The sequence below is a fragment of the Balaenoptera physalus genome (assembly GCF_965194825.1).
Source record: "Balaenoptera physalus genome assembly, chromosome: 1".
NCBI lineage: Eukaryota > Metazoa > Chordata > Mammalia > Artiodactyla > Balaenopteridae > Balaenoptera > Balaenoptera physalus.
In genome coordinates this window covers 94,546,657-94,573,046 of record NC_138882.1, presented here as the reverse complement: position 1 = coordinate 94,573,046, position 26,390 = coordinate 94,546,657, and the positions used below count along the sequence as shown (strand labels likewise).

Below are 26,390 nucleotides of genomic sequence, written 5' to 3'. Positions count from 1 at the left end.
GTTCCATAACTAAGGCTAGTTCAGCGTGGGTATGTTTCCCCACCCCACTGCCCATACTACTTCATTATACACCACCTCTACTAGGCAGCGCTGCCATGTGAGCTGCTTTGGGTCCCAGCCAGATTCCAGACTCTCCACATGGATCCCTAACCCTATTCACCCACATAAGACAACTAAGTAAGAAGAGTGTAAATATTCATATGAATAGTTGGCAACTGTTCAGTGTCTACTGGGCACCAGCCACTTTTCATAATCCTCACCACTATCCTGCAAAGGCTGGCTTTATCTTCCTCTCTGCTTTTCAGACGGGGAAACAAAGACTTAGAAGCAGACCTGGTTGAATCAGGATTGGAACCTGGGGCTGCCTGCCTTCAGAGGTGTGCTCTTCTAGTAGCTTCTAGGATACTGGGGTTGGGGGGCAGTGACCACGCTGTTAAAGGTAGGAGGAGGGGTAGGGTCGGCTTTGGGGGCCTATAGGGGGTCTGGGTGTGCCTGGTTATATGTGGGGTCATTTCCTGAGCTGCATGTGAGTTTAAGTGTGAGTGTGTATGTGGGTTGAGGTGTGGGTATATATGGATATTTGTGGGTTGGTTCTTGGAATATGTGTATTTGAGTGTGTGTGTGTGTGTGTGTGTGTGTGTGTGTGTGTGGAGGGTGTTAGTCCCTGGGCTGCTGGGCAAATGTATGTGTTTTGAAGCTCCAGTGGGGGCAGACAGGCTTGAATTTTGTGAATGATTGTGAGTCTGTGTGTGCATGAGTGTGTAAGCTTGAGCGTGCAAGTATGTTGGGGTGCTGGGGGGGTCAATCCCTGACCATGTGTTTGTGATGTGTGGATGAGTGTGTGTGTGGTCAGCCCCTAGGGTCTGTGTGGGTACGAGTGTGCCTGCGCGGGTGTGTGTGCGAGTCGGTGTGTGTGTTTGAGTGTGAGTGTGTGTGTGTCCGGGGCGCGGAGAGCCTGGGGGTTGCGGGGAGACGCCGGCGGGCCCCGCCCTGCGCTGCAGGTGGGCCGGGCCCTCGGCTGGGCCGGCCGCGCTCGCTGCTCTTGGCTCGCGGCCGCGCCGGGCTCGCAGGGCTGGGCTCGGGCTGCGGGGCGGCGCCGGGACAGGAAGCGGAAAGCAGCAGTGCAGCGGCGGCGGCGGCGGGGCTCTGCCTCTACAGGAGCCCAGTGCAGGCCGCAGAGTCGGGGCCGCTGCGAGCCGAGACCGCGGGCCGCGGAGCCCGCACGGCCGGCGCGGAGGTGAGTCCCGCCGCAGGCCGGGCGCGGCGGGGCGGCGGGCGCGGGGTGCAGACCTCCCGCGGGGAGACTCCCCCACCCGGACCCGCGACCCCGCGAGCCCCTGAGTCCTCCTCCCGCAGCCCCACCCCGGACTCAGACCCCGGTTCACTGCCCTCCTCCCGCCTCTGGCCGGGAGCCTCCTTACCTCCCGCGGTCCATAGCCCGAGCCATGCTTCCCGGGACCCCACTCCTCTCCCATCCCCGCGAGGTGCGCCCCTCCCGCCCTGGGGCCGCGCTCCCCGCGCACCCCACTTCCTCGGTCCGGGCATTTCCTCCCCACGCCTCGGACGCTCGCTTCTACCCTGGCTGCACTTTGGGGTGCGCGCCCCGGCCGGCAGGGAGTGGCCGAGCGTTCCTGCAGGCATCCGCACTGAGGCACCGGCCCTGCGGGGCTGGGGCCGGACCGCCCTGCGCACCCCGGGAGCCGGGCGCGCTCCGTGGTTCCCACCCCGCCGCGGGGCTCGACCCGGGAACAGCCCGCGCCCGGGGGCCCGCCCGACCCTGGGCCAGAAACCGGCACAGAGCTGGCCTGTGTTCCCACCTCGCTTACAGAAGGGAGCTGGCCCTGGAGGCGGGCGGGGGGCGAGTCCGGTTGCGCATCGGAGAGCGCAACAGGCAGGTAGGAGTTTACTTTCAAAAACGCCAGGGTGGAGCAGGAGGCGTCCGGCTAGTCTCTGCCCGAGGCGTCCGGGTTGGAGACAATCTCACCGCCTCGGGGCAGCCTTCGCCACGGGCAGGACCTCATTTCCTCCTACAGGCTTTAAACTGCCCCAAGCAAACGTGTCCGGAGAAGTGTGAAGCTTTATAAAAATTTATACGCGTCGGTGGCGGAGGCAGGAGTGGGGCGGAGCCGCGGCCTGGCGGCCCGGAGATGAGCTAGTGAGACTTGGAGCCGAGAAACCTGTGGCTCAGTTTTCACAGCTTCAAACCAGGTATAAAGCCCACCCCGCGAAGGTGTTGTGAGCTCGTTTAGCCGCTCGTTAAGAGATGTTAGAGCTCTTTATTATGATGATTGTGTGGCTGGCACGTGCATTTTGTTAAACCCCTTTTGGGGGGCTGTGATTGGAAATGCATGTATTTTTAGACATTTATTCCAAAAGCTAGCAAGCTGTAAAGAATCTGGCATTTTCACTAATGTGTTTATAAATTTTACAGGGTTGCTGGAAAAATATTATAACTTGTGTCACCAATCAACAATGCTAATTAGCATTCTCCTTCCAGTGGGTGGGTTGTTTGATTACACAGCTCCTAGGCTCTTTAAGTGAGATGGCAGAAACTGTCTGAATCCAGGGAGATGTAATTCGTCATTTTATGTAACCACTAATTAGAGTTTTTAGAGTTGAACTAAATCAGTGTGATATAGTTGGGGCTTTGATTTGTGGGAGGAAACGGTTTATTCTCCAGTTCAAAGAAATAACACTCTTCACCTATCCATAAGCATTTAGCATTCCTAGACTTCGGTGTCTCTCAGTATAATTAGTGAAACAGCTAGGGTGAAATTTTCACTGTTACAGTGTTGGCAGTGTGACTTGGTTGTAACTTAATTTGTAAGTAAAATGGGAGAATTTTGAGAATAGCATATTTGTAAGGACTGCTTGCCAGGCAATACATTTCCATTGCCTTGTGTACTTGAGCAAAAGGATGAAACCGTAAAGGAAGGTTTCCTGACCAAGAAGCAATGCCAGGTCACCCTGGTCCACTGGAGAATAAACAAATGTTGAGTGAGGAAGGTATTCTCCCCTCCATCCCCCAACACACACAAACACACACACCCTGTTTGTTATCCCAGACCTCAGCAGCATTTGGGTTGAGTGGGCACTTATCACATTGTATTTTAATAGGCAGGTTCTACCTTTAGGCTGTGAGCTCCTTGGAGTTAGAACTATTTCAGATTCATTTCTTTTCTTTTGGACTCCCCACAATGCTTGGGACACTGAACCTGTGAGTAGGAGTTGAAATTGCAGAATTCTTTGTGGGTTATGTGTGGTTTGGGACAATTTGTGATTGTTACCTCCCCTCCTCTCTGTAAATAAACAAGTCTGATAATTGCTACATTGCTATATAGTTTCCATAGTCAAGAGCACAGGTTCTGGAATTAGACTCTCAGATTTCAAGGCCCGGCTCCAGCACTTACCAGGTATGCCACCTTGGTTTTCTTAACTGTAACATGAAATTCATATTTTTTCTCCCATATAAGCCTTGTTCTGAGGATTAAGTGAGATATTATATGCAAATGACTTAAAACAGTTCCTAATACATACGAAGCACTCGATTAACTGTGAGCCATTAGATTATTATGGCCCTTCTCTCTCACTTTATAGTGAATTAGCTGTGGCTAGGGGACTAGTTGTGTATGGGCGTCGTGCTGTGCCATTTTCCAGAAGGTGGACAAGACAGGATTAGGTGGACGTGGGGTTGGACCGTGTTTCTAGTAGTGGCTTTGGTCTCACCCGAAGCCTGATGAAAAGGTGCATGTATGTTCAGCTGAGGTCTGTCTCCATCGGTGTCCTTCTGAATACCACTTATTGGACAGCAGTCATTGGACCCGGCATCATGGAATTTACAGGGGAGGTAGTACTTACGAAATTTACTTTTCCGAAGCTTATAAATCTGGCAGGGGACAAGGGGGTCACTTGAAAACAAATATACATCGTAAGAACTCCAGACACATTAACCATTCACAGCTTTTGGAAATCTATACCCAGCTGTTAAGGGTGTTTCAGAGGTAATTGATGACTGGAGCCAAGAGGAGATATTCTGGGAAGGTGAGTTGAAATCATTGGCAAGACAGGTAAAATGAGGTTGACATTTTCTTTCCTTGTGAATAGTGGCCCGGAATCACTCATTTATAAGAGCACTGTTGTAATAAAAGCATCACTGGGTTTGTTGCAAATGCCGCAATCCTTCTGATCCCCACATCAGTGGCCTGGATGATGTGTTATGGTTTATAGACCACAGGTTCAGCAAAATACTTCTTCCCGTCCTTCCTTACAACGCTGAGGTCCTCCAGATAAACCCAATAAAACACACAGAGTTTTCTCTGATACTCACTTCTAACCTGGGGATGGTAAAAGAAGGCCTGCAAGGAAAAGAATGGAAATCAATAAATTAATTGACTCTAGCTAATGAGATTCATTAAAGGTAGACTCCCATGGACCAAAAAAAGTACACAAGTTTAATGAAAATGATACATAAGTCATGTGCCTTACAAAGGTATTCTTTCCAATGGAAGGAATTTAACTTTACTAAGTAGTAATAATGCTTACCAGTTGTGAGTGCTTACCGTGTGCTAGGCATTAGTCTGAATGATTATGAATGATCTCATTTAACCCACCTTGAGCCTATAAGGTAAGTAAAATATAATTCTGTTGTTATAATTAGGGAAACAGGCACAGAAAGGTTAAGCACTTAATCTGAGGTCACACAGCTGATAAGTAACAGAGCCAGGATTTGAACAGTGACAGTCTAACTTCAAAACCTGTGCTCATTGCTTGTCCCCTGTAGAAGAAAAGTTGACTAAACAAAATTATCTAAATTATCCTTTTCCCCTTGAGTGCCACGTAATTAAAAATGGGTACCTTGAGAAACATGTTAGCTTGAAAACAATAAAAATAATAAATGGTGTAAACCCTTTAGAATTATATATATGATAAAAATCAAATATTCAAAGTGATGTGCACAGTATATGTAAACACAGTTGCTTCCCTTGGAAATATATCCACTGCAGAAGGAGCAGAATGGCTCTTTAAATTCAGCGTGTGTCTCTGTACCCCTTGCAAGGTAACTTTCTACCCTCCAACCCAAGTTCACTTAATAGGCAGAGCTGTTGACATTTTTATAATTTCCTTTTCTGAGAAGGTTAGCTTACGTTTACCACTGTCATTACCATAACGTATTATGTCCCTCATATGATTTTCTGAACACTGTATTTTCCTTTTAAGTAGGAGTCAGGTATATTTTATGTGAGTGAATGTGACTTTAGGGACAGATTCTCTTCGAGGCCACTGATCCCCACTTTGCTCTTAATAAAGGGGGGGTGAAGGAGGTTCTCTGACATTTTTGCCAGGGAATTCCAGATTTAAGATGCTGCCACTTAGTCAAAAGTGCTCTTGCACCTGTCTCAGCACTGCCCTCTGACCTTCATGAGATGTGATTTGACAAGCTCTAGCCCTATCCTGGTGTTTGCTTGCAGCCCGGAAGGGATAAATGACAGGAAGACAGGGGGAGGCAGAGACTGGTGCCAGTTCTTACTGTGTCTGGCATATAACCTTTGCCGCTGAGTAAGACTTGTGCAAGCAACAGAGCAGCTCCACTCTTGGTGGTTCGGATATCACTGTGGAATGTAATCTCTGCATCTTTTTCTTCGGTTGTAAAACTGAGGATTTAAAATAGACGACCTCTAAGGTTTCTTCCACAGTGAACCTATGGGCTCCACGTCCCGAGATCTGCCACCTAAACCCTTCCTTCATTCAGCACACATTTACTCCTGTTGTGCTCCAGGAGTTGGAGAGAGAGTAATGAAAGAGGCCCCTGCCCTTGTGGAGCTTACTGTCTCTACAGGAGCCAGTCCCTGCGTAATTGGAAATTGGGATATCAAGAAGTACAGGGAACTGGGAAAGGGCCAGGCGAGGCCGGAGGACCGGAAAGGCCCTTGAAAGAAGCTGTATTTCAGCTGAGAGGGATGAGTAGGAATTGGGCAAAATGAGGTGGGTGAAGAGTGAGTAGAGCAGATATACTGAGGCTGCAGAGAGCCGGGTGCCTTAGAGAACCTCGGGTAGAGAAGGAAAGCCCAGCTGGGGAGGGGGGCAGGGCCTGGCAGACCAAGTGAAGGATTTTGAGTTTTATTTGAAGCGCAGCGGAACACCATGGAGGGGTTTTAAGCAGGGAAGTGACGTCCACGTCGTGATTTGAAAGATCACTCTGGCAGCTGCCCAGCCAGAGCCAGGCACAGTCTGGGTCATGTCAGGGGTCAGTGTGATAGACAGATAGTTCCAGATTCCAGGATCCACATTTACACCTTTATATGACCCTATCCTATTCAAGCCAGTGCAGCATCCTATCAGTTTATTACCCAGAGAACCTGATTCCTTTTCATTACTTTATTATCTTCCTGATAAGGCCTCCCTCTGACCTTATCTGAGTTCTGCTAATTTCTTGTGCATACAAGGGAACTATCTTGTAAAGGTACTGCTGCAATGATAAGCTTCAGGATGTGTTTTTCTGTTAACTATGTCGAAACTCTTCCATTGGCTTTTGAGATGAGTTGGCTCTGGATTTTGTCCGTCTGCCTCTGGTTGCTGCTTCTTAATCCTCACTGAGATCTTGGACAAGAATTGATAGCTCTGATAGAGACAGTGTGACGCAGAAGGGGCCCGAACTCTCTAGAGAGACTGGATTCTGTGAGGAAACCTGCAGGCTTTGTAATAGTTTAGCCCTGTGTCCATGGAGCCTGGAGGAAGTGGGTGGCCTGAGACCTGGGAGAGTGAGGGGTGGATCCCAGGGGACAGAGGGCACTGAGTGACAGTAGAATGTGTGGGATGAAGGGGGGAGAGAGTTGTGAAAATGGTGCTGGGTTGGCTCTAGAGGGTCAGTAGGATGTTTGTATGGCGCCAGTGGAGGAAATTGAAAAGAACAGTCCGGGGCACCGGGAGAGCATCGCGGGGGTGATGATAATTCCAAGCAGAGCAAGAGGCATCTGAGTAGGAAATGTGCGTTGGGGATTTATCCTTTCAGTAAGTATTTGTTGGGTACCTCTTCTGTTCAGTGTATCCTGGGGTAGGTAAACAGTAGCTCCTGTCTCCATGGAGCTTATCCTAGAGTAAATCCATGGACGGAGGAGAATAATGGGTGAGTTTTGAGTCTTAAAAGATAACTTGATGGGGGAGAGGGGAAGGACTGTTGGAGGAGTAGTAGCATAAACACCATCAAATCGGAGGAGAGGCAGCAGGGAGCTCCGCGAGGGCAGCCGTGTGCTGTGTGCCGTTGTCATTGCTGTAACCTAGCATCGCCTAGCAGGTCTCTCATAGCCCCACTAAACGTGGAGGCGGATGAATGAACACATGGGTTAAGAAGGTCTGGGGGGAAGGAGGACAAGGATGGGAACTTTGGATTTGGCTCCTGGCAATCTCTGGCCAACTTAGAGCTGTTTCAATTGAGTGTCGAAGATGGAGGATTGGGGTGACAAGAGGGAGGAAATGGCAGCATTTGCAAACCACCCCTTTGATAAGTATAGGCAGGAATTGTGAGAGAGAAACCAGACAAGGGCAGCTGGTAGAGTGGAGGTAAAGCTTTCCCCCAAAGAGCACTTGGGAATCCATGATTTCCTTTGAGGGACATGCCTGGAGTTGCCTTAACGGATGGCCGGAGGTTTTAATGAGGACGAAGGATGACGTCCTCTTGCAGTAGGGGAATGAAATTTGCATTAGCATGTGCCAGAAGCTTTATTTTGGGAGCTTCCTTTAATGCTTAACAGCAACCCTAGGAAGAGATCATTTTAAATGGCCTCATTTTACGGGGGTGGTCAGGGGGGTGGGAGGGTGGGGAGATAAGCTCAGAGAGGTAAGTGTCTGCCCCACGGTGTCACGGCCGGGGAGCGTGAATAGGATAAGCCCAGGTCTTCGGGGCCTGGGCCACCTGCCTCTGAGACACCCCAGCAGCATTTAGCCAGAAATAGTTAGAAGCTGGGATGGAAAAGAGAATCGAGAGTTAATGGGTTGGAGGGCAGAAAAAAGTATAGACGTTGTGGATGGTCAATTCTGGATGTAGAAGACAGCAGTCAGGTTTCTGGGCCAGGCAGCCGGGTGTTGGAACCTGCAGGTCAGCAGAGAGCTGGGGTGAGGGGCCTTTGGGGAAAGAGGCTCATTCAGGGCAGGTCTGGAGATCTTGGCTCACCTCCTGAGGCTGGTGTCTGCCAGGTATGGAGAAGAACAAGCAGCATAGCCCAGAGCAGAAAGGCAGTGAGAGTCTAAGGTGCTGAAAGCTCATTGAAATTGCTAGTGAACATGCTGGGAGGAAGAGTAGGGAGAAAAAAAAGATGAGCCGCCTCTTAAAGTCTTCTAGAAAAGTGGGGGAAGGTCCAAGAGCAAAACTAACATGTTTTTAAAGTGCCCACAGTGGGTTTTTTTTCCACATTTGATTCTTTACAGTCACCGCACAAAATAGGCTGCCTTATTTCCATTTTACCAATGAGGAGACCTGAGGCTCCGAGGGGGGACACAGCTAGTTAGCAAGCCGTGGACTGCACTGGGATGCAAGCCCAGCGCTGCCTGGCCGCAGGTGAGCCTCAGGTGGGAAGGTGAGCATGGGCACCCGCTCTGCCTTGCTCCTTTCCATGCCTTTCTCTTACTGAGAGAGACAAGGAGAGCCTCTAGGTTGGGGACTGGTCACGGGAGTCTTGATAACCCCAAATGCCCCTTATCCAGCGTATCGGAGCCGGTGCTGGGAGTGGTCACAGTTGTAGCTTGTTTGTTTCTCGCATGAGCCCTTTTATTCACCTTTTACAGATGTGGGTTCAGACAGATTTAATAATTTGACTGAGGTCGTATAGCTAGCAGGTGAGTAAAGCCTGGGATTGGAACCCAGCTCCCGATACTGTATCAGCTTATATCTCCAGATCAACCCTGTGAAGTCCATGGCTGGTGGGTTTATCCCCATTTGACAGATGAGGAAACCGAGGCTCAAGAAGGCAGGTGACTTATCCCACGTTGTACTTGACAGTGAGGAGCCCTGGCTAGACCCCGGGTCTCCCCACTGCTTACCTTGGGCTCATGCAGGAGAGCAGACATGAAATAATGAGTCAGGACATCAGGACAAGGGAGGCTAGCCCTAGGTGACAGACCCTAGGGAATGAATGACAAGGGCAAACACAACCTAGGTGGTACTGAGGCTCGGACTGTGTTGGCCAGTGGTGGCTTGTGGGTGATTCCCTCCAGACTGGCAGGTCATTGCTCAGAAGCCTTGGCCTCTTCCCAGTGGGGGTAGAGGTATGGCATTTGCAGCTTCTTTGTTTTTTCTTCACACTGATCTCACTGGCTCTGTTTGCAGTGTCAGCTTCCAGGGGCGCTGGAAGGAGGAGCCCTGTGGAGTGGAGACCAGCTCTGGGGTGAGGGGTGCAGAACTCCTTTCTCTGGAGGTAAAGGTTTAGCATATGGGGCTCAGGAATGTACTTGGAAACGTTTCCAATTTATTTTTATTGCATAGCAATATCTAATGAAAGTGTGGGGAAAGACCCAGGAACCTGCAGCTTATAAATCACCTGCTTTCGTTTTCTGATGCTCTGTCATCCTTGTCCTTACATAAGTGATCTTCTGTGATTGTACCTGGAATGTAGATTTCAGTGTCTATCTGCAAAGCTGTATGTAGCCTGCTTTCTAAATTTATCACTATATCATACAAATTTCTGTTCTTCATAATTATCATTTTAAACAGCTCTATGATGTTTCTTTGGGTGAATGAATCATGTTTCCCTGACCTAGTCCTCTGTTTGGGGGGCGTTGAGAGTGTTTCTCGCTTTTCACTATTTTAGACAATGTGCTAATCATAGTTTTTCTTTTAAAAAAAGAGATTAGTTCCCTGAGATAAATTCTCAGGACTTTGGATTCCTGGATTAAAGAGATTGAGAACCTTTTTTTTTTTTTCCCCCCCAGTGGCTTTTGGAAACTCTGAGCAAATCCCTTAAAAGCTGCTTCCCTGGGTATTGTTTTGTAACCAGCACACTGGCAGTGGGAGCTGGGCACGGTGTCTAGGGCTGGAATACCAGGAAGGCCGGGCTGTGTCTGGGAGATGGCCAAGGGCCAGGTCTCTCCCACCTCCGGTTTCCCGCTGCCGCGGGGTGGGGGTTGGGCTTGCCCGGCACCCACCTGTCTCCCTCCCAGACACCTGGGCAAGCTGGCTGCTTGCATTTAGCACTCAGGAACCTCACCCTTGCTCACTTGTTCCATCACAGAGACCCCAGAGAGGAGATTACTACTGTCACTGATCTTCTGGCCCCTTGGGTTTGGCTTTGAAGGTTGATATCTTTTTTTTTTTCCTGTTTTCCCAGAATTCGTTCCTGCAGAAGAGTAAGTCCTTGATTCCCAGGCCCTTTGAGGTCTGAAGAGGAGTGCAGTAGGTGAGATTCTCTACCTCTAAGGAGAAACAGTACCTGCTCCTTCAGCAAGAGCAAGCTCTCCATTGCTATGGATACCGAATCCACGTATTCTGGATATTCTTACTATTCTAGTCATTCGAAAAAATCTCACAGACAAGGGTATGTAAGCTACTGCTTGTTCCACTTTTCCGTTGGGGGAAACTTGCAGGTTGCTCAGGCTGCCTGCTCACTTTCAAACAGTCCCACTGCAGGGCAGCTGTCGCCGGAGGTTCTGTCCACTGGTGCGTGAGAAGCTGAGCTTTAAGGGCATTTAAACAGGCATTGGGAGGAGCTACACCACCAATTCACATTTTATAGCCACCATTGCAGTTGATGACTTTAATTTCTCACAGTTGATTCTAAATTAAAGTTTCTCCCTTCAGTGGAAATGTTTTTAATTTCTAAGTACTTTTCACAGATGACAGTTCTCTCAAAGCTTTACCAAGAATGTAAGTGAAAGTTCAAAAAAAAAAAAGTGTTAATTTGTTGCTTCTCACCCGAAGCTGCTGACTCATTGTCCGTTATGCATGTGCCTGAGGCTTATCCACTGAAGTGGCGGGATTGGCCTGGTGCCTTATTTATTTCTCTCTGACTAGTCTTCCCAAGTGAGCAGGCCTGGGTTTTGAAAACTCAGACCTCGGTGATGGGACCAAATTTCCCCTCCTCTGTGAGGAATGAACAGGTCTGCACTGGTGCTCATAAGACCCGCAGTATTACAGACCTGCAGAATGGTGAGGAGAGAAACGAGGAAATGAATGAAGAGGTGGTACTGTACTGGTGAAGAGTGCAGTTGATAAAATTGCAGTGCTACCTGTTACTTAGAGCCCTCATCTGTAAAATGGGTATAGCAGGGCTGTTGAGAGGGTTAAATGAGATTATGCTTGTGAAGCATTTAACACAGCACATAGTAGGTCACTAACCAGTGGCTGTATTAATGCCATCAATGGCCTTGGCATTTCAGCACCACATTCAAAGGCCCACCTGTGGTCACAGCCCTGCAATGGCTGGGAATGGTGATTATAGTGGTGTTTCCCTGACTGAGCAGTTCCCCATACAAGCAGCTGAATGCAGAGCAGGGTTTTGTTTCGTAAAACAGCAGTAAGATATGGATATCTAATTGATTTATTTGTTTGTGAGCATGTACGGATGTACACGCGCAGAAAGGGGTCTGGAAGGATAGTGTCCGAGCTGCCCTGAGCGGTCATCCACAGGGGAGGGGTCCACACAGGATGGTGACTGATAGGAACTCTCATTTATGCTTTATCTTTCTGCACTTGTTCAGTCTTTTACAAGTGTATATTTTGTGATTAAAAGTAGAAATGGAATGAGTGTAAAAGGACTTTCAAAGATTATTTAATGACATGAGAAAATATATATGATGCCATGTTATTAAAAAACAAGATTCAAAACTTTGTACATATAATGGTTATATATTCTTATGATACAATGAATGGTAACAGATTGACCATGCCTGTCTCTAGGTGTGCAACTATTGGGATTATAGTTGTGTGTGTGTGTGTTTTTAACTTTCCTTATTTTCTAAATTTCATGTATGGCTCTTATAATCATAACAATCTGGGGAAAAGAGGTAAATGAGCTTGTGCTGGAGCCCAGGCAAGGCTTTCTATTCAGCATGGGAAACAGCAAGGAGGGCTGCTGAGTGAGGCCTTAAGTAACATGCCAGAGCCCAGATCCTGAGAAAGTCAGGAACCCTCTGGTGAGAAACATTTAATCACAAATTTCCATCAGTGGGTAAACATATCAGATTTGTTCTAAAATACTAGAAACAGCTGTGTAAAAATGTCCAATCTTTGAACTTAACTGGAAAAAGCAATTCCCTTGTCAGTGTGCCAAGCTTCCCCATCCTACACTGTGATGAGTGGAGTGGGAATTCGGGGTTCTCTTGGTGCTTGGGGATGAGTAGAGAGGGACGCCTTGCAGTGTTCAGAGGAGGAACCATCTCTGGCCTCCTTTATCTAGACTCGTGTCCCCACTGTCATTGCTCTGCGCTGCTGTTTCCTCAGGCCCCTTGGGGCCCCCAGAAATTGATACTGCAGTACTCTTGTGGTAACTTTAGGAGACTATAACTTTCAATGAAAACAGCATGCAGAGCTCTGAGGGCCTTCTTGGACCCCTGCGGAAAGTACTTGGCAAATGATAATACAAGCTGAGACCTTTAATAATTTAATCAAGGGTGTTGCTGAATGCCTACTCAGAAGAGCTCGGGGTGAGAGATTCGAGATTTATAGGTGAACTTCCTGGCATCTTTAGAAAAGCAACAGCCTCTGAGATGGATTGCCTGACAGGCAGCCCTGTAGGGCATAGTGACTGTGGGGCAGAGGTTGTAATCCATAGAGAGTAGGTGCCAGGAGTCCTTTGTCAGGGTGGTATTGGGGAGTAGTAGTAGCCTTCCACAGGCGTGCCCTGGACCCAGCAGAGGGTCTCTATCACCCGGGAGTGTCCCTGTGAGGGCTGCTTTGCTCAGGGATTTGTTGGGAATTTGAATGGCAGAGTAGGAAAGGAGAGGGAGCTTGTTCTTTGGGAATCTTAGTAGAACTGTCAGAGGGGAATAATGAAGGGCAGCAAACTTGATATGCCTGATGACACCGAGATCATCTTTGGAGGACTGGCTAGGTTCTAAGCAGATGACAAGTGACTCTTTTCTAACAAAGAGGTTAGTGGTCTGGTTTTGTGATACCTGCCATCTCCAGAGGGTATCCAGTTAACTTGCTGGGAAAACGGCACAGACTCCAGCCGACCTCGCCTAACCTTTGGGTTTTGGAGCACCAGTTCCCCGAGTTCAATACAGCGGCTGCCAGTACTGTTCATGACCAGTTTGAGAGTGCCTGTTAGGACCCTTGGTCATTATCCCCCATCCTCACAGCAGTCCCAGAACGGTGGGAGGTGGGACCCCCATTCAACAGGTGATACAATTGAGACGCGGAGAGACAGCATTATTTGCCTGAAGTTATGAGGTTGGTAGGGACCCTCAGGTTTAAGGCCCCATTTATTCCTCCTTTGGAAGCCCTGCTTTCCTCCCTGGGCTGTGCTGGGTGGAGAGCGGCAGGAGTAACTGATAGGGAAAAAAGGGAGTGGAGGGTAGGCCACGTGACTAATGTACTAAAATGCATTGTCCAAAAGAGGCTGCCTGAGCGGTAGGGGGATCTGTGCTTTTGTTCCGAGGCCGCTTCCAAGTCAGTTTGTGCTGTGCCCAGCCCTCGCACCCGAGGCAGGGCCGAGAGGAAGCAGCCAGGCCCCGGCAGTCGCAGCTGGTGGCGAGAAAGGACAGGTAGTGGATGGTGGTGGAGAAGGAAAGGGAAGAGTAACCGGTGGGGCTGGCTTTCCCCAAATAGAAATAGACAAACGACAGAAAGAGGGCAAAATCATCTTCCCAGGAAATGCCGACTGTAAGTGGGAACGGTCTAGGAATCGACGGGGATTCTGGTCGGAGTGAGACGGGCTTTACAGCAGCACCCCCAGGGCTCAGCTCTAGAATCGCCTGAATACAAGCATTTACACACTCACACACGTGCAGGTACAGACACATGCCCAGGCCTCCAGCATGTTATTGCTTGCCCCCCACCCCTGACTTATCTTTACTTATACGGGCAGATGATGCATGGAGACCGGCTCAGAGATAAAGATACAAGGATTTCCTGTGGCTGACACACCTGCCCAGCAAAGATGCGTAGGTGACCCAGACAACTCGCGTGGAGTTGGAAAAACACCAAGTGCACATGTGTTTGAAAAATCCTTTCAGTGGTTTGGTAGCCTACTCCCTGTCTCCTATTGCTCTTAGGCACCGTGGACTGATGATGGTCTTCACCACTGGCGGGCCCTCTCTGGAGGGTCCTTGGCACGTCCTTGGCATCACGGCAGTTGGAGCTCTGGGGATGAACGTTTGGGTACCGCTGCAGTAAAGCAGCAGCCACACTGGGCTCATAGCTCTGCATGCCGGAAAGCACTTGGAAGGCAGCCTTTTTGTTGGACTTCTCTATGTAGTCCGGGCTCAGACAGTAATTCAGAGCAGTAATTCAGGACCAGTGATTTTTTATAAAAGCTGTACAACAGGTCTTTCTCCCTTGACCAGGACCAGCCCATCGTGCAGCCCACACTGAGTTGATAGGGTGAGCTTTCCATCGGCCCCTCACTTGACAGTGTATGGAAGGCTCTTGGCTCTGGGCCTGATGCACTATCCTGATTCCTGCCCCCAGCCTCCTCCACTTAATGCTGTTTTAGTATAGAAGCCACACTGTACATTGCAACATTGTATAGCTGAGCGCTGCACTCACAGCTCCCATTATCGAGCCCCCGCTGTATACAGGGCATTTTACAAACAGGGAAATTTCTGAGTAGTCGCTCCAGCAACCTCGTCCCGCAGGAGCATTCGGGTGGGAGAGCCTTGGGCAAAGTTTCCTGGACCACCTGCCTCCTAATCACCTGGGGTGCTGATGGAAAGGGCAGATTCCTGTTGTCTCTCTGCTCCGGACTATTTCTCTGGGGATGGGGCCAGTGAATCTGTACTTAATCTGCACCCCAGGTGGCTTGTCTGCACATAAAAGTTTGAGAAGCACTGGTTTAGGGTTTTGGGCTTGGAGGATGAGAAACCTTCCTGGGGTTGTCAGGTAATAGGCTCTTATCTGGTTTACCTCTGATGTTACCAGGGGAACTGTAGAGATCGCTTCTCCTTTGGGGACTGTTGGGCCCTTTAAGGGCCAGGCTGGGCCAGTTGGGGTCGGGTCGAGGAATGGCTGGCCCCTGAGAGGCTGTTTCCAGCCCTGGGTGGTTCCCTACCCGCTTCTGGCCCTGGTAGTGTTCAGCCTGCAGGAATTGGCACTCAGTGAAAGAATTTGATTTCCAGTGGAATTTGTGCTGTCACAGGGTTTGACCCGTGGGACTAGTGAAGAGATGGATGGGTTAGGGGAGCAAGTGACTTGGCAGATGGCAGGACAGTGATAGATGTGAGAGCACTTGGGGAAACTGGAAACAGAGTAAGAGGAGGAGTGCCTCGGTCTGGCCGGGCCAAGGTGGGGTCCTGGGGAACAGTGATTCCAGATTTAGTCTAAACAGCTCATTCTAAGACTGATCAGACACATGGGAAATCTTTCCCAAATTGCTTATTGTTTCCCACAGTGAGTCCTTTTGAAGTGGTTGTCTTTGGCAGCCCAGAGTGTTGGGTGCACTGCTTTGTGTTCTCCAAGGTCATGGTCCAGTCATGACTTCTAGCAGTGGCTTCAAAGGCAGATTCCATAGCTCTGGTAAGTTCCTCAAGTTCAGGGTGTGAGAATGAGCGTAAGGAATACTTACGCTACAGAATCTTCCAGTTGCTCCTCAAATCAGTGCAGCATAGCGGGTCTGAATCGAGGCAGCGGGTTCACATCCTGCTCTGCCAGTTACTATGACTTTGGGGAGTCACTTAACTTCTGTGAGCCTCCGTGTCCTCATTTATAAAACGCAGACAGTAATACCACATAGGGTTATTGTTAGGATTGAACAAGATTAATATAAGAAAGCACTTGGTAAAGTGCTCTTTAAATTGGGATGGGCAGTGGAGTGATTGGCAGTGAGACACACCCCTGGATAAACAAACAAAATCTCTTAGCTGTTTCCTTAGTTGCCCAGTTAAAATAAAACATCAGAGTTGACCAGAACACATCTATTTCTGGACTCTAATTTAGCAATAGATTGTAGTGATAAATTATGCTACAGGGATTAGAGGTAGTATCACTGAAAGCGTCTCTGGGACAACTGAAGCCTCCCTGCCCTTTGAAGGAATTAACCAGGGCTTATCTGAGGGAGATACTGATAAAGCAGAAGTTTGACCACAGAAAGTCTGCATGTGGCTTTGTTGGCTAAGTAGTAGGTTAATAGGAGGGATGCGGTGCAGGGGGAGGGGGTTTGATTGTGTGTTAAAAGCTTCTTTTTCATCTATCTCCAAGGAACACATACTCTACTTCACCAAGTCAAGTCACCATTCTTTGCCATGTGCGGATAGTAATAGCAGTAATAATAGCTACAGTGTATTATTTCACATCCCTGTGTCTGTGTGGTGAGATCATTATCCCCATTGCATAGATGATGAAACTGAGGTTTTTCAGAGGCTTGTCAACTGAAATAAAACACACAACATGAGAGCTGTGAGGTCACTTTTATTTGGGGCTTCCTGAGGACTAAAGCCTGGGAGACAGCCTCTCAGATGGCTCTGAGGAACGGCTCCGAAGAGGTAGTGGGGGAGGTCAGCATATATATGACTTGACGAAAGGGGTACATGCAAGCAAGTACACATCTTGGTAGAAGGTTGCTGCTAGTCACGAGGAGCAGATGTCTCCATTAATGATTTTAGTGCTTTTCTAGGTATGAGAAGATGCGAGAAATTGGGTTCATAAAATTTTCTCCTAAAAATGTCTAACTGTCTGAAGGGCTGTTCTGCCAGTTTTCCCAGAGCACAGAGTGCCTCATTCCTGATCTCTGCCCTGAACTCCTTTCAGGGTGTGTCGAAGGTCAGCAACTGCAGTGGCTAGTGACTTCATCCTTTTAGAGCCGCTGGTGAGCGACATTCTTTAATTGGCAGGTTCAGTAACTTGTGCAAGCTCACACATCAGGTAGGGGCAGAACCAAAATCTGACCGTCTGTCTCTGTAGTGTGTGCGTGCAATGCTTCTGTCCTGCCTGGGAGACCTTGGGGAGGAGGGCACATGGGTGAAGGAAGGAGGACTGATGTCAGCGCGGCCTGTGGGGCGGAGTTTGAGGGAACTTACTCTTGGCCACTGAGGGGTTCCTTTGGTGGGGCTCCTGGGTTGACTCTTCACAGTTGGGGGTAGGGGTGCCAGTCTCCATACGTGGGTAATGCCCAGGTCATGACCCCTGGGCTTTGCACAGTGGTTGATTCCTTTCCTAATTTCAGCATTGACCCACAGCAGGGTGTGCTCATAGTCACCCTGGAAGACCACCTAGGAAGTTCATCTGGGGTAAAATGATGCAACAGCCTGCTTTCCTTAGGGGGCCTGAAAACACACACACACACACACACACACACACACAACCGTGTGTGTACCTCTTGGGGTCATTTGCTCTAGATTTTGCCTGTTTCTGTGGGTGCTTTAAGTTCATCTAGAATCTATGGGAATGACTTTTAGTTTTGAATTTGTAGGAATGAGAAGTAACTGATTCTCTGTATTGGTTTAGGGTTTCCTTTCTTCTCTTCTTGTCCAAAGGTGTAGGGTGACAGTGTGTCCCAGATTTTTTTGGACAGACCAAGCTTAAGTATTTTGCTGTGTTGTCCCAATAAAAAAAATCCTAGAAAATAAGTGTAGGCAAATTATAATCAAATCAAGTCAGTAATTTTACAATGAAATGTGCCTTACCTACAGAAATTCTAAAGTTCACAGTATTAGGCTTTGAAAAAATATGATCACTGTTGATAGAGAAGAAGTGATAGTCTTTTTTTGGGTCTTGGAGTGGCAGAAAGAAAATAGTAAGTAGGGAGTAAAGATCAGCTTACTCGGACTTCCCTGGTGGTGCAGTGGTTAAGAATCCGCCTGCCAGTGCAGGGGACACGGGTTCGAGCCCTGGTCCGGGAAGACCCCACATGCCGCGGAGCAACTAAGCCCGTGCGCCACAACTACTGAGCCTGTGCTCTAGAGCCTGAGAGCCAAAACTACCGAGCCCACGTGCCACAACTACTGAAGCCCATGCGCCTAGAGCCCGTGCTCCGCAACAAGAGAAGCCACCGCAATGAGAAGCCCGTGCACCGCAACGAAGAGTAGCCCCTGCTCGCCGCAACTAGAGAAAGCCCGCACGCAGCAATGGAGACCCAACGCAGCCGAAAATAAAAAAAATAAATAAAATGCAGACTCAATTAAAAAAAAAAAAAATCAGCTTACTCTTTGCCGGGGGGTGGGATGGGTGGGTGTTGGCACTGTGTGTGTGTGTGTGTGTAGAAGTTTCTTAAATTCAAAATGAAATTTATAACATGTTTTTTTTTAACAATATATTTTTTTAATTTAATTAGTTAATTTATTTTTGGCTGCGTTGGGTCTTTGTTGCTGCACATGGGCTTTCTCTAGTTGCAGCAAGCAGGGCTACACTTTGTTGCAGTGCGCAGGCTTTTCATTGCGGTGGCTTCTCTTGTTGCAGAGCATGGGCTCTAGGTGTGCGGGCTTCAGTAGTTGTGGCACGCAGTCTCAGTAGTTGTGGCGCACGGGCTTAGTTGCTCAGCGGTATGTGAGATCTTCCTGGACCAGGGCTTGAACCAGTGTCCCCTGCGTTGGTGGGTGGATTCTTAACCACTGCACCACCAAGGAAGTCCTATAACGTTTTGATGAGGGTTAATTAACATGGCATAAATGTGCTAGCTGATTATCTTTCATTATTTTTTTCAGGGAAAGAAATAGAGAGAGGCACAAATCACCCCGGAATAAAGATGGCAGAGGGTCAGAAAAATCTGTCACCATTCAAGCTCCCACCGGAGAGCCCCTGTTGGCAAATGATTCTACTCGGACGGAAGAAGCTCAGGTAAGGATCAAAGGCAGTCTGTAAGTACGCTGGCACTTGATCAAGCCTCTTTTCTGTAAATGTTTTCCTAAGTCTTGTTGTAATAGGTTCTCTGGGGTTTTTATCTTTATTTTTCTAGCATGTTAATTAGTTTATCTATATCCTGTGGTTTCTTGTTGGTCTAAGGACAGCCTGACCTACCATTGGCTAGCTTGAGGATTCTTCTGAAGTGTGATTGGTTGGCCTGCTTTGAATGGTGTTGAAAAGAAGCCAGCAAGGCTGACGACAGAGCAGAGAAGGGAAAGTTGCAGGCTGCAGGCTGAGACTCACTCCAAAGTAGAGCAGTGTAAGAGAGAAGGAAACTCGCTCTCCAGAGACCCTAAGTCACGTTAGGAAGAAGAGCTGAGAGATTAAGACAGCCCAGACGAAGCCTCACTAAACCTGGAGCTGTACACGTAGATGCCTGCTAGGGAAACATAGGTGAGTGAAATAGACCCTGGGTTACACAGAAGAGGCAAAAATATATCAGGCTAGCTTGGGAGTAAATAGCAATCTGTGTGGCATGTCAGTGTCATGGCTGTGGCGTGGAGTGATGGAATCTGGCACCTGGAGAATGCATTTCCTCTGTCAAGGAAACAGCAGGAATGCAGGAATTCAGTGTTCCTGGGTCTTGCAATATTTAAGAAAAGCTGGAAGTTAGGATTTTATGTGAAATCATCCAATTTTAAAATATGGACTATTTATAAATTTTTTTAAAACATTGTGTGCGTTCTTCTCTCTGGGTCCCAACTGTCTCACAGTCTACTTGATTTGAACAAACATCTGAGCTATACTCAGAAACATGTTTGCACAGCCCCTTGAAGTATATGCGTGTCTAGCCTTGGCCCCAAATAAACTGATGTGTGCCCACACAGCTGTAAAGATATAGATAAGCATGTATCTGTGTGTACCTATGGGTACAGACAGATGTGCATTTATAAGCAGATATATGGACTGACATTGGAATTCTTCAGAGCATGCAAGATGCTCTTAGAAGCCAAAGCTGCAGTTGTGGTTGAATGTGGGGTTTGTTCAGTGGTAAGTAAATGTCTTTAGTCCATACTATTGCACAGCCTGCCTTGGCTCTGGGACAGTCATAGGGATGGAGAGCCAGAGGGCCAGAGGAATGGTTGGATGGATGGGGCCAATCCTAAGACCCTTAAGTGCTGCAGGGGTCAGTTTCCTCCTGGATGTGAATTCAGAGGTGCTGGTGGCCCACTGTGAAGGCATTTCGTGTGTCATCTTCTCTACATCTTGTAGCTCACTAGGAAGCTACATTAGGAAGCTGTTGGTGTTTACACCAGGGAAAAACATTGAAATGGGCATTTGGAGGCTGTACTTCTCAGCAGCTATGTGACTTGACTTTGGGCATTCATAACCTTTGTGGGCCTCAGTTTCTTCATTGAAAATCCAGGGGATTGAGATAGAAGATCTAAGATCCTTTCTCTTCTAAGAACCTCAGTCTTGGGAAGATTCCTGGACATCTTCATTTTTTAGGCACAGATGTGCACATATTCTTAAAATGGACAGGGGATTTAGTTAGCAACTCTTTGGCAGGAAAAAGGGTGAGTAGCTAAATCAGCTACGTAACAAAATGACCACAATACTAGTGATCATTATTTCAACACCGGTCATCAACTGAATGTTAGGCCCAATGCAAAACATGGAATCCAATATTTGCCTTCACTAAGAGTGTTACAAAGTAACTTTACTAATCTGTAAACTCACCTTATGTTAAAGCAAGTTGTCCATCTTTGGATGTGTGGCTGTTTATTCTTGTGCTTGTGTTTTTTTCTTTTTCAAAATTGAAGTAAATTCACACAGAGAAATAAACAGATCTTAAGTGTACAGTTTGAAAAGTTGTAATAGCTGAATAAACCCATATAACCCACACTCCTATTGAGATATATTTCTTTCACTCTTGAAAGTTCTCTTATGCTTTCCAAGTCAACCCCTGCCCCCCAAACCCCTCTAAGGCAAACCCTACTTTGATTTCTGTCACTGTAGATTAGTTTTGCCTGTTTTAGAATTTAATATAATTGGAATCATATTCTTTTGTTTTGGACTTTTTTCACTCGGCATAATAACTTTGAGATTCGTCCATGTTTTGCTGTATTTCAGCAACTCATTCTTTTTTATTTTTGCTGAGTAGTGTTCTAGTGTATGAATATACCACAATTTGTTATCCATTCTCATGGTGGATAGACATTTGGGTTGCATCGTTTTTGGCATGAAAATAAAGATGTTAAGAACATTCTGGTTCAAATCTTTTTGTGGACATATGTTTTCATTTATTTGGGGTAAAAATCTGGGAGTAGAATTGCTGGGCCATACGGTTAAGTGTAAATCTACATTTATATGAAACTACCAGACCAGTTTTCAAGAGTGATTGTACCATTTTAAACTTCCACCAGCAGTGAGAGAGTAGTGGTTGCTTCTGGCTGTTATCTTAACTAGTAACTTCCCTCATAGTACTTGATACTTGTAACTTTCCAAGTTGAAGAACTATTGTTCACAGGTCCAGACCTTCCCTGCCGCCACCACTATTTCTTGCCATAACTTATACATTTCATGAATCATAATTTTTTTGATTGTTACTAGATTTGAGGTTATTGTTTGGCTGTGAGATCTCTATCTTGCTGATTCAGCTGTTAACTTAGATTTTTCTAAATTGGTATCTTACGCATTAATTGCACCCAACTTACCACCATGGCTGACTGTTTTTTCCAAGTTAAATCATATACACAAATTTCTGAGGCAAAAACCTCTTTGGACCCAATGTGGCTTTTCATTGTCTTCTTGCTCTGTTGTTGCTTTGGAACGACGTCGTAGTTGCTAGAGAAGTAGCGAAATTGTTTAAAACCCTGGCAACTGGATCATGTTAAATGAAGAGACAATCACTCCAAACTACCTCAGACTTTAAAAAGCAAGAGAAAGTGAGACAGTGAAAGCAAGAAAGTAAAAGGCACACATTTTAGTAATCTCAGTATTTTTATGCTCTTGATGTTTAATTTGCCCTGAGAACATGTGTTTAGGGAGGAATTTTTGAGCTGTCCTGGCCAGAGATACTTGCATCTGCTTAGCTTGTTCAATGAGAAATGTTGTCAGAGTGCTTGATACTTATTGAAAACATCATGGAGTTTTAGATGATGTGTGTACCAACTACAGGTGGCTTTTTTTTTTTTTTTTAAATTATTTATTTATTTATTTATTTATGGTTGGGTCTTCGTTTCTGTGCGAGGGCTTTCTCTAGTTAAGGCAAGCGGGGGCCACTCTTCATCGCGGTGCACGGGCCTCTCACTATCGCGGCCTCTCTTATTGCGGAGCACAGGCTCCAGACGCGCAGGCTCAGTAGTTGTGGCTCACGGGCCCAGTTGCTCCGCGGCATGTGGGATCTTCCCAGACCAGGGCTCGAACCCGTGTCCCCTGCATTGGCAGGCAGACTCTCAACCACTGCGCCACCAGGGCAGCCCCTACAGGTGGCTTTTGATTTGTATGTAGCCATGTACGTTTCCCTCCTGAGCACGATCTTCCCTCCTCAGAGCTCCTGGAGGGCATAGTAATACTCCCCACTCAGGGGTTGGGCTTTAAAGTAAGCCTTTATCGCCCAGCCATGAATCAAGAAGGAAATGCAGAGGGTTCTCTCCTTAGGCGGTAGGTGAGCTCGCACACGTTAGTCTAACAGCAGGATTGTCTATCCCCGAGCCTCTCAGGGATGCCAACACACTGGACGATAATCACTGTTGTAGTCACGAATCACCCAAACACAGAAACAGGTCAAATTATGTTTTCTCTGTTTGAAAAGGTAAATATATAGTACATTTTGAAAAATTTCAATGAAAATTGTTAAAGTTAAAAAATTTCCGCTATTTAAAGAGCTAAGCCTCCATTTCCCAGGAAGCCCACGCATGTGGGTTGGTTGAAGGAGGTGGGCCCTCCCTGTCCCCCGTGCCTCCGCGGGCTTTGTGGCTGTTACACGTGACCTGCCATGTGGTTCTTCACCCTCACTGTCCTCTCCCTGTCAGGATGACAACTGGGGGGAGACCACCACGGCCATCACGGGCACGTCGGAGCACAGCATCTCGCAGGAGGACATCGCCCGCATCAGCAAGGACATGGAGGACAGCGTGGGGCTGGACTGCAGGCGCTACCTGGGCCTCACCGTCGCCACGGTGCTCGGACTCCTGGTCTTCCTCACCCCCATCGCCTTCATCCTGCTGCCCCCCATCCTGTGGCGGGAGGAGCTGGAGCCTTGCGGCACCATCTGCGAGGGACTCTTCATCTCCATGGCATTCAAGCTCCTCATCCTGCTCATTGGGACCTGGGCGCTGTTCTTCCGCAAGCAGAGAGCTGACGTGCCACGGATCTTCGTGTTCCGTGCCCTCTTGTTGGTCCTCATCTTTCTCTTCGTGGTTTCCTATTGGCTTTTTTACGGGGTCCGCATTTTGGACTCTCGGGACCGAAATTACCAGGGCATCGTGCAATACGCCGTCTCCCTCGTGGACGCCCTCCTCTTCATCCACTACCTGGCCGTTGTCCTGCTGGAGCTCAGACAGCTGCAGCCCATGTTCACGCTGCAGGTGGTCCGCTCCACTGATGGCGAGTCCCGCTTCTACAGCTTTGGACACCTCAGGTGAGGGGGATCGTCTAGGGGCGGAAGGACCACTGATGTCTTGCTAGAAGACGGCTAGTCTTCAACAAGTGAGGGGTGACGGCAGGTGCCAAGAGCCAGGACCGGGCTCTGACTCTTTTTTTCAGGTTTTGGGAGGAGGTGTGTGTGTGTGTGTGTGTGTGTGTGTCTGTCTGTGTGTGTGTCTTTGTGTATGGCAGGGTGGAGGTGGGGTTGTTCATGTGCATTGACTTTCCTGATTTCTAGATGGTGTGGCACAGGTACTGGCTCTCTTCCAGCTTGGAGTTTTGTTGGGCCTATTTCCAAAGTTGTTGGCAGCTCTTAAAAATGATGGAGAAAGGAAGCCTTAGTGATGGCTGCTGACCTTGCTCCGGAAATTGGCCTGTGAACGATAGAGTAATCAGCGGTTCCATTTTGTTCATAATGGTACATCTGGTTTACCCCATTGTCCCAGTGGAATTATTAATCATTCCTTTTCTCCCCACTCTCACAAGTGTCCTGGTTTGGGCAATAAATTATATGGTCACCTTAGTGATCCTCCAGTAAAGAATCAAGTACAAATTTGGAAGAGTTGAGTGTTTTAAAAATGTATGCGCATGAGAAGAAGTTAGAAATACATTAAGATGTCATATTTTAAATCTGTGCATAAAATCTAATTATTTTGTGGTTAACTAAAAGAGTGATCATCATTATTTTATTTTGTTTGTATTTACCCCGAGGTAAGCACTTTGTATAGATTGTCTTCACAGAACTCTTTGGTGTGGGTACTATTAATCCCTATATTACAGATGAGGAGATGGGGGTTTAGGGAATTTAAGTAATTTATACAAAAGAACATGACTAGCTTTGTTTAGGATCCACTAGATGCCATGAAGCCAGACCTAAGTTAATGCCCCCATTATGGCATCTCTCACGTGGCGTCATTGGCCTATTTTTCTGTGTTTTCTTCCACAAACTGTGGGCTCCCTGAGGACAGGTGCTGTGTCTGACTCTTCTTTGCATCCTCAGTGCCTGGCCTAGAGCATAGCACATGGTTGGCACTCAGATGGTTACCGGATGAGAGAATGACCTGGGATGTGTGACATTGTCCTCTCCTAGGGCTCTCCTCCCTCCTCTGCATCAACATGTGTGTCGACGTGTGTAACCTGCTTGGCGTATGGTAAGCACTTTGTTGGTTGTAGCTATTACTGCTGTGATACTGCAGAGCAGCCAAGATGGCAAGGGCACCTTAGTGGAGATCAGAACAATGGGCTTTGTCATATTTTTGGCTGGGGCCCCGGGGAGGTGGCCCAACCCCGGTTTGGAGTCCGTGATCCTGCCAAACCATCTCGGTGTTGGCACGAATCTTCTTTCATTCCTCTGGCTCAGATGTACCGCCTGAGGACTGGGGTGGTTTCGCATTCAAGGCCTGTGCCACTTTGACCGATCCTTGGAGGGAATCGGTGTCTGATTCCCAGGCTCTACGCAGAGAAATCAGGTGTATTGAGTCCTTTGCAGATGCCAGAGGGGCTCTGAAGGCAAGTAAGTCTCTGCTGCTTATTCATCTCAGGCAGCTTTCTTTCCCCATATTTTACATCGGAGAATGACCAGCAGACTTGTATTAAACGTCTGCTGCCTACAGAGCCCGGACCTGGGGGGCTCCAGAGACACAGGGTGCCTGCCTCCAAAGCTCTATCCCGGAACTCCTTGGAGGGGGACCAGTGCCACACTGTGCAGTGCACAGTTGCAGACACAGGCCTTGGAATGGGCGACGGGAACACAGGAGGACGGTGGGGGACTTCAGGCAGTGACAGAGATAAAGCCCGGCCACACATCTATCTCAGGACTGGACAGGTTTTGCTAAAGGTCAGGAGGGTGGAGAGAAATCCAGCTCTGGTCACAGAGAGATGAGTGACATTTGGGACTCTGTAAATGTAAGTAGCTAATACCCTGGCCCGTTGTGAGGCCTGCCATGGTTTTGTGTATTGGCTCAGCCCTAGTTGTGTGAATCCCACCTGCGGAGGTGGAAAGGGGAAGGGAGTCTTCCCACTTTAGGTAGTCCAGGCAGTGGGGCTGACTCCCTCCGTGGGCTCCCATGTCCCTCCTCCCTCTAGGACTGCTTGCTCTGCGTGCTGGATCAGGGTGGAGGCGGGGAGGGGACACACAAAACAGCCCCCCAGGGCAGTGTGCCACGGTATGTGCAGAAAATTGTGGGTGGTCCTGGTTCCTCACCACATGGCTGCGCCAGCCAGGGGTAGACCTGGGCAGGAGACGCAGGGCCCACGGTGCCGTGCGGCCCAGGGCTTGCCGCGGACCCCTCGGGGTTGTCCTCACCATGACCAAACAGCTGCCTAGTCCTTACCTGCTATCCCTGAAGCCACTCACCCCAGCTCCCCAGGGAGACGGAAGGCGGCCCGGGGGTGGCCCCGTATCTTCCTTCCGGCCCCTCTGCAGGGCCATTTGTTTTCCTCCTCTCCTGCCTTCATAAGGCCCCTCTTGCCCCTCACATGGAGACCCTGGCTGTGGGGTGGAAAGATGGCCAGGGAAGGAGAGGTGTCTTTACTCCCAGAACCCTCGGGCGGGGCCGACCACCCATGCGACAGCCAGGCTGCGAGATCTGGGGCGGGCTCGGCATCCGTCTCTCCCTGCTGGCCCCCGTGGGCCTGTCACCCGCCGAGCCTTGGGCTAAATCTGGTCTAAACCCATCGGTGGCTGGAAGAGTCACTGGACCAGAAATAGAACTTCTAAGCCCTTTTGTAAAGTGTCGAAACAGGAGGGAAGGGGGAATCAGAATAGACACAAAGCAGGTCCTGGGGATCAGAATAGCAGGTCATCCCCAGACCCGCC

At 48.4% G+C, this 26,390-nt stretch overlaps 1 protein-coding gene across 5 annotated transcripts in view; it reads left to right on the top strand.

The window, feature by feature from the left end:
- The first annotated feature begins 1,091 nt into the window (after positions 1-1,091).
- VANGL1 (VANGL planar cell polarity protein 1) overlaps positions 1,092-26,390 on the top strand; it is a 56,167-nt gene continuing 30,868 nt past the window's right edge. Inside the window, exons 1-7 of one of the 5 annotated variants that reach the window (XM_082459088.1) lie at positions 1,127-1,237; positions 1,829-1,895; positions 2,034-2,208; positions 2,432-2,500; positions 10,317-10,523; positions 18,784-18,916; positions 22,960-23,567. In XM_082459088.1, coding sequence (XP_082315214.1) covers positions 10,453-10,523; positions 18,784-18,916; positions 22,960-23,567 — 812 coding nt within the window. In that variant the 5' untranslated portion in view covers positions 1,127-1,237; positions 1,829-1,895; positions 2,034-2,208; positions 2,432-2,500; positions 10,317-10,452. Of the gene's footprint in view, positions 1,238-1,828; positions 1,896-2,033; positions 2,209-2,431; positions 2,501-10,316; positions 10,524-18,783; positions 18,917-22,959; positions 23,568-26,390 lie in introns of all 5 variants that reach the window. The other 4 variants (XM_082459089.1, XM_082459090.1, XM_082459091.1 and 1 more) reach the window with 4 other exon arrangements.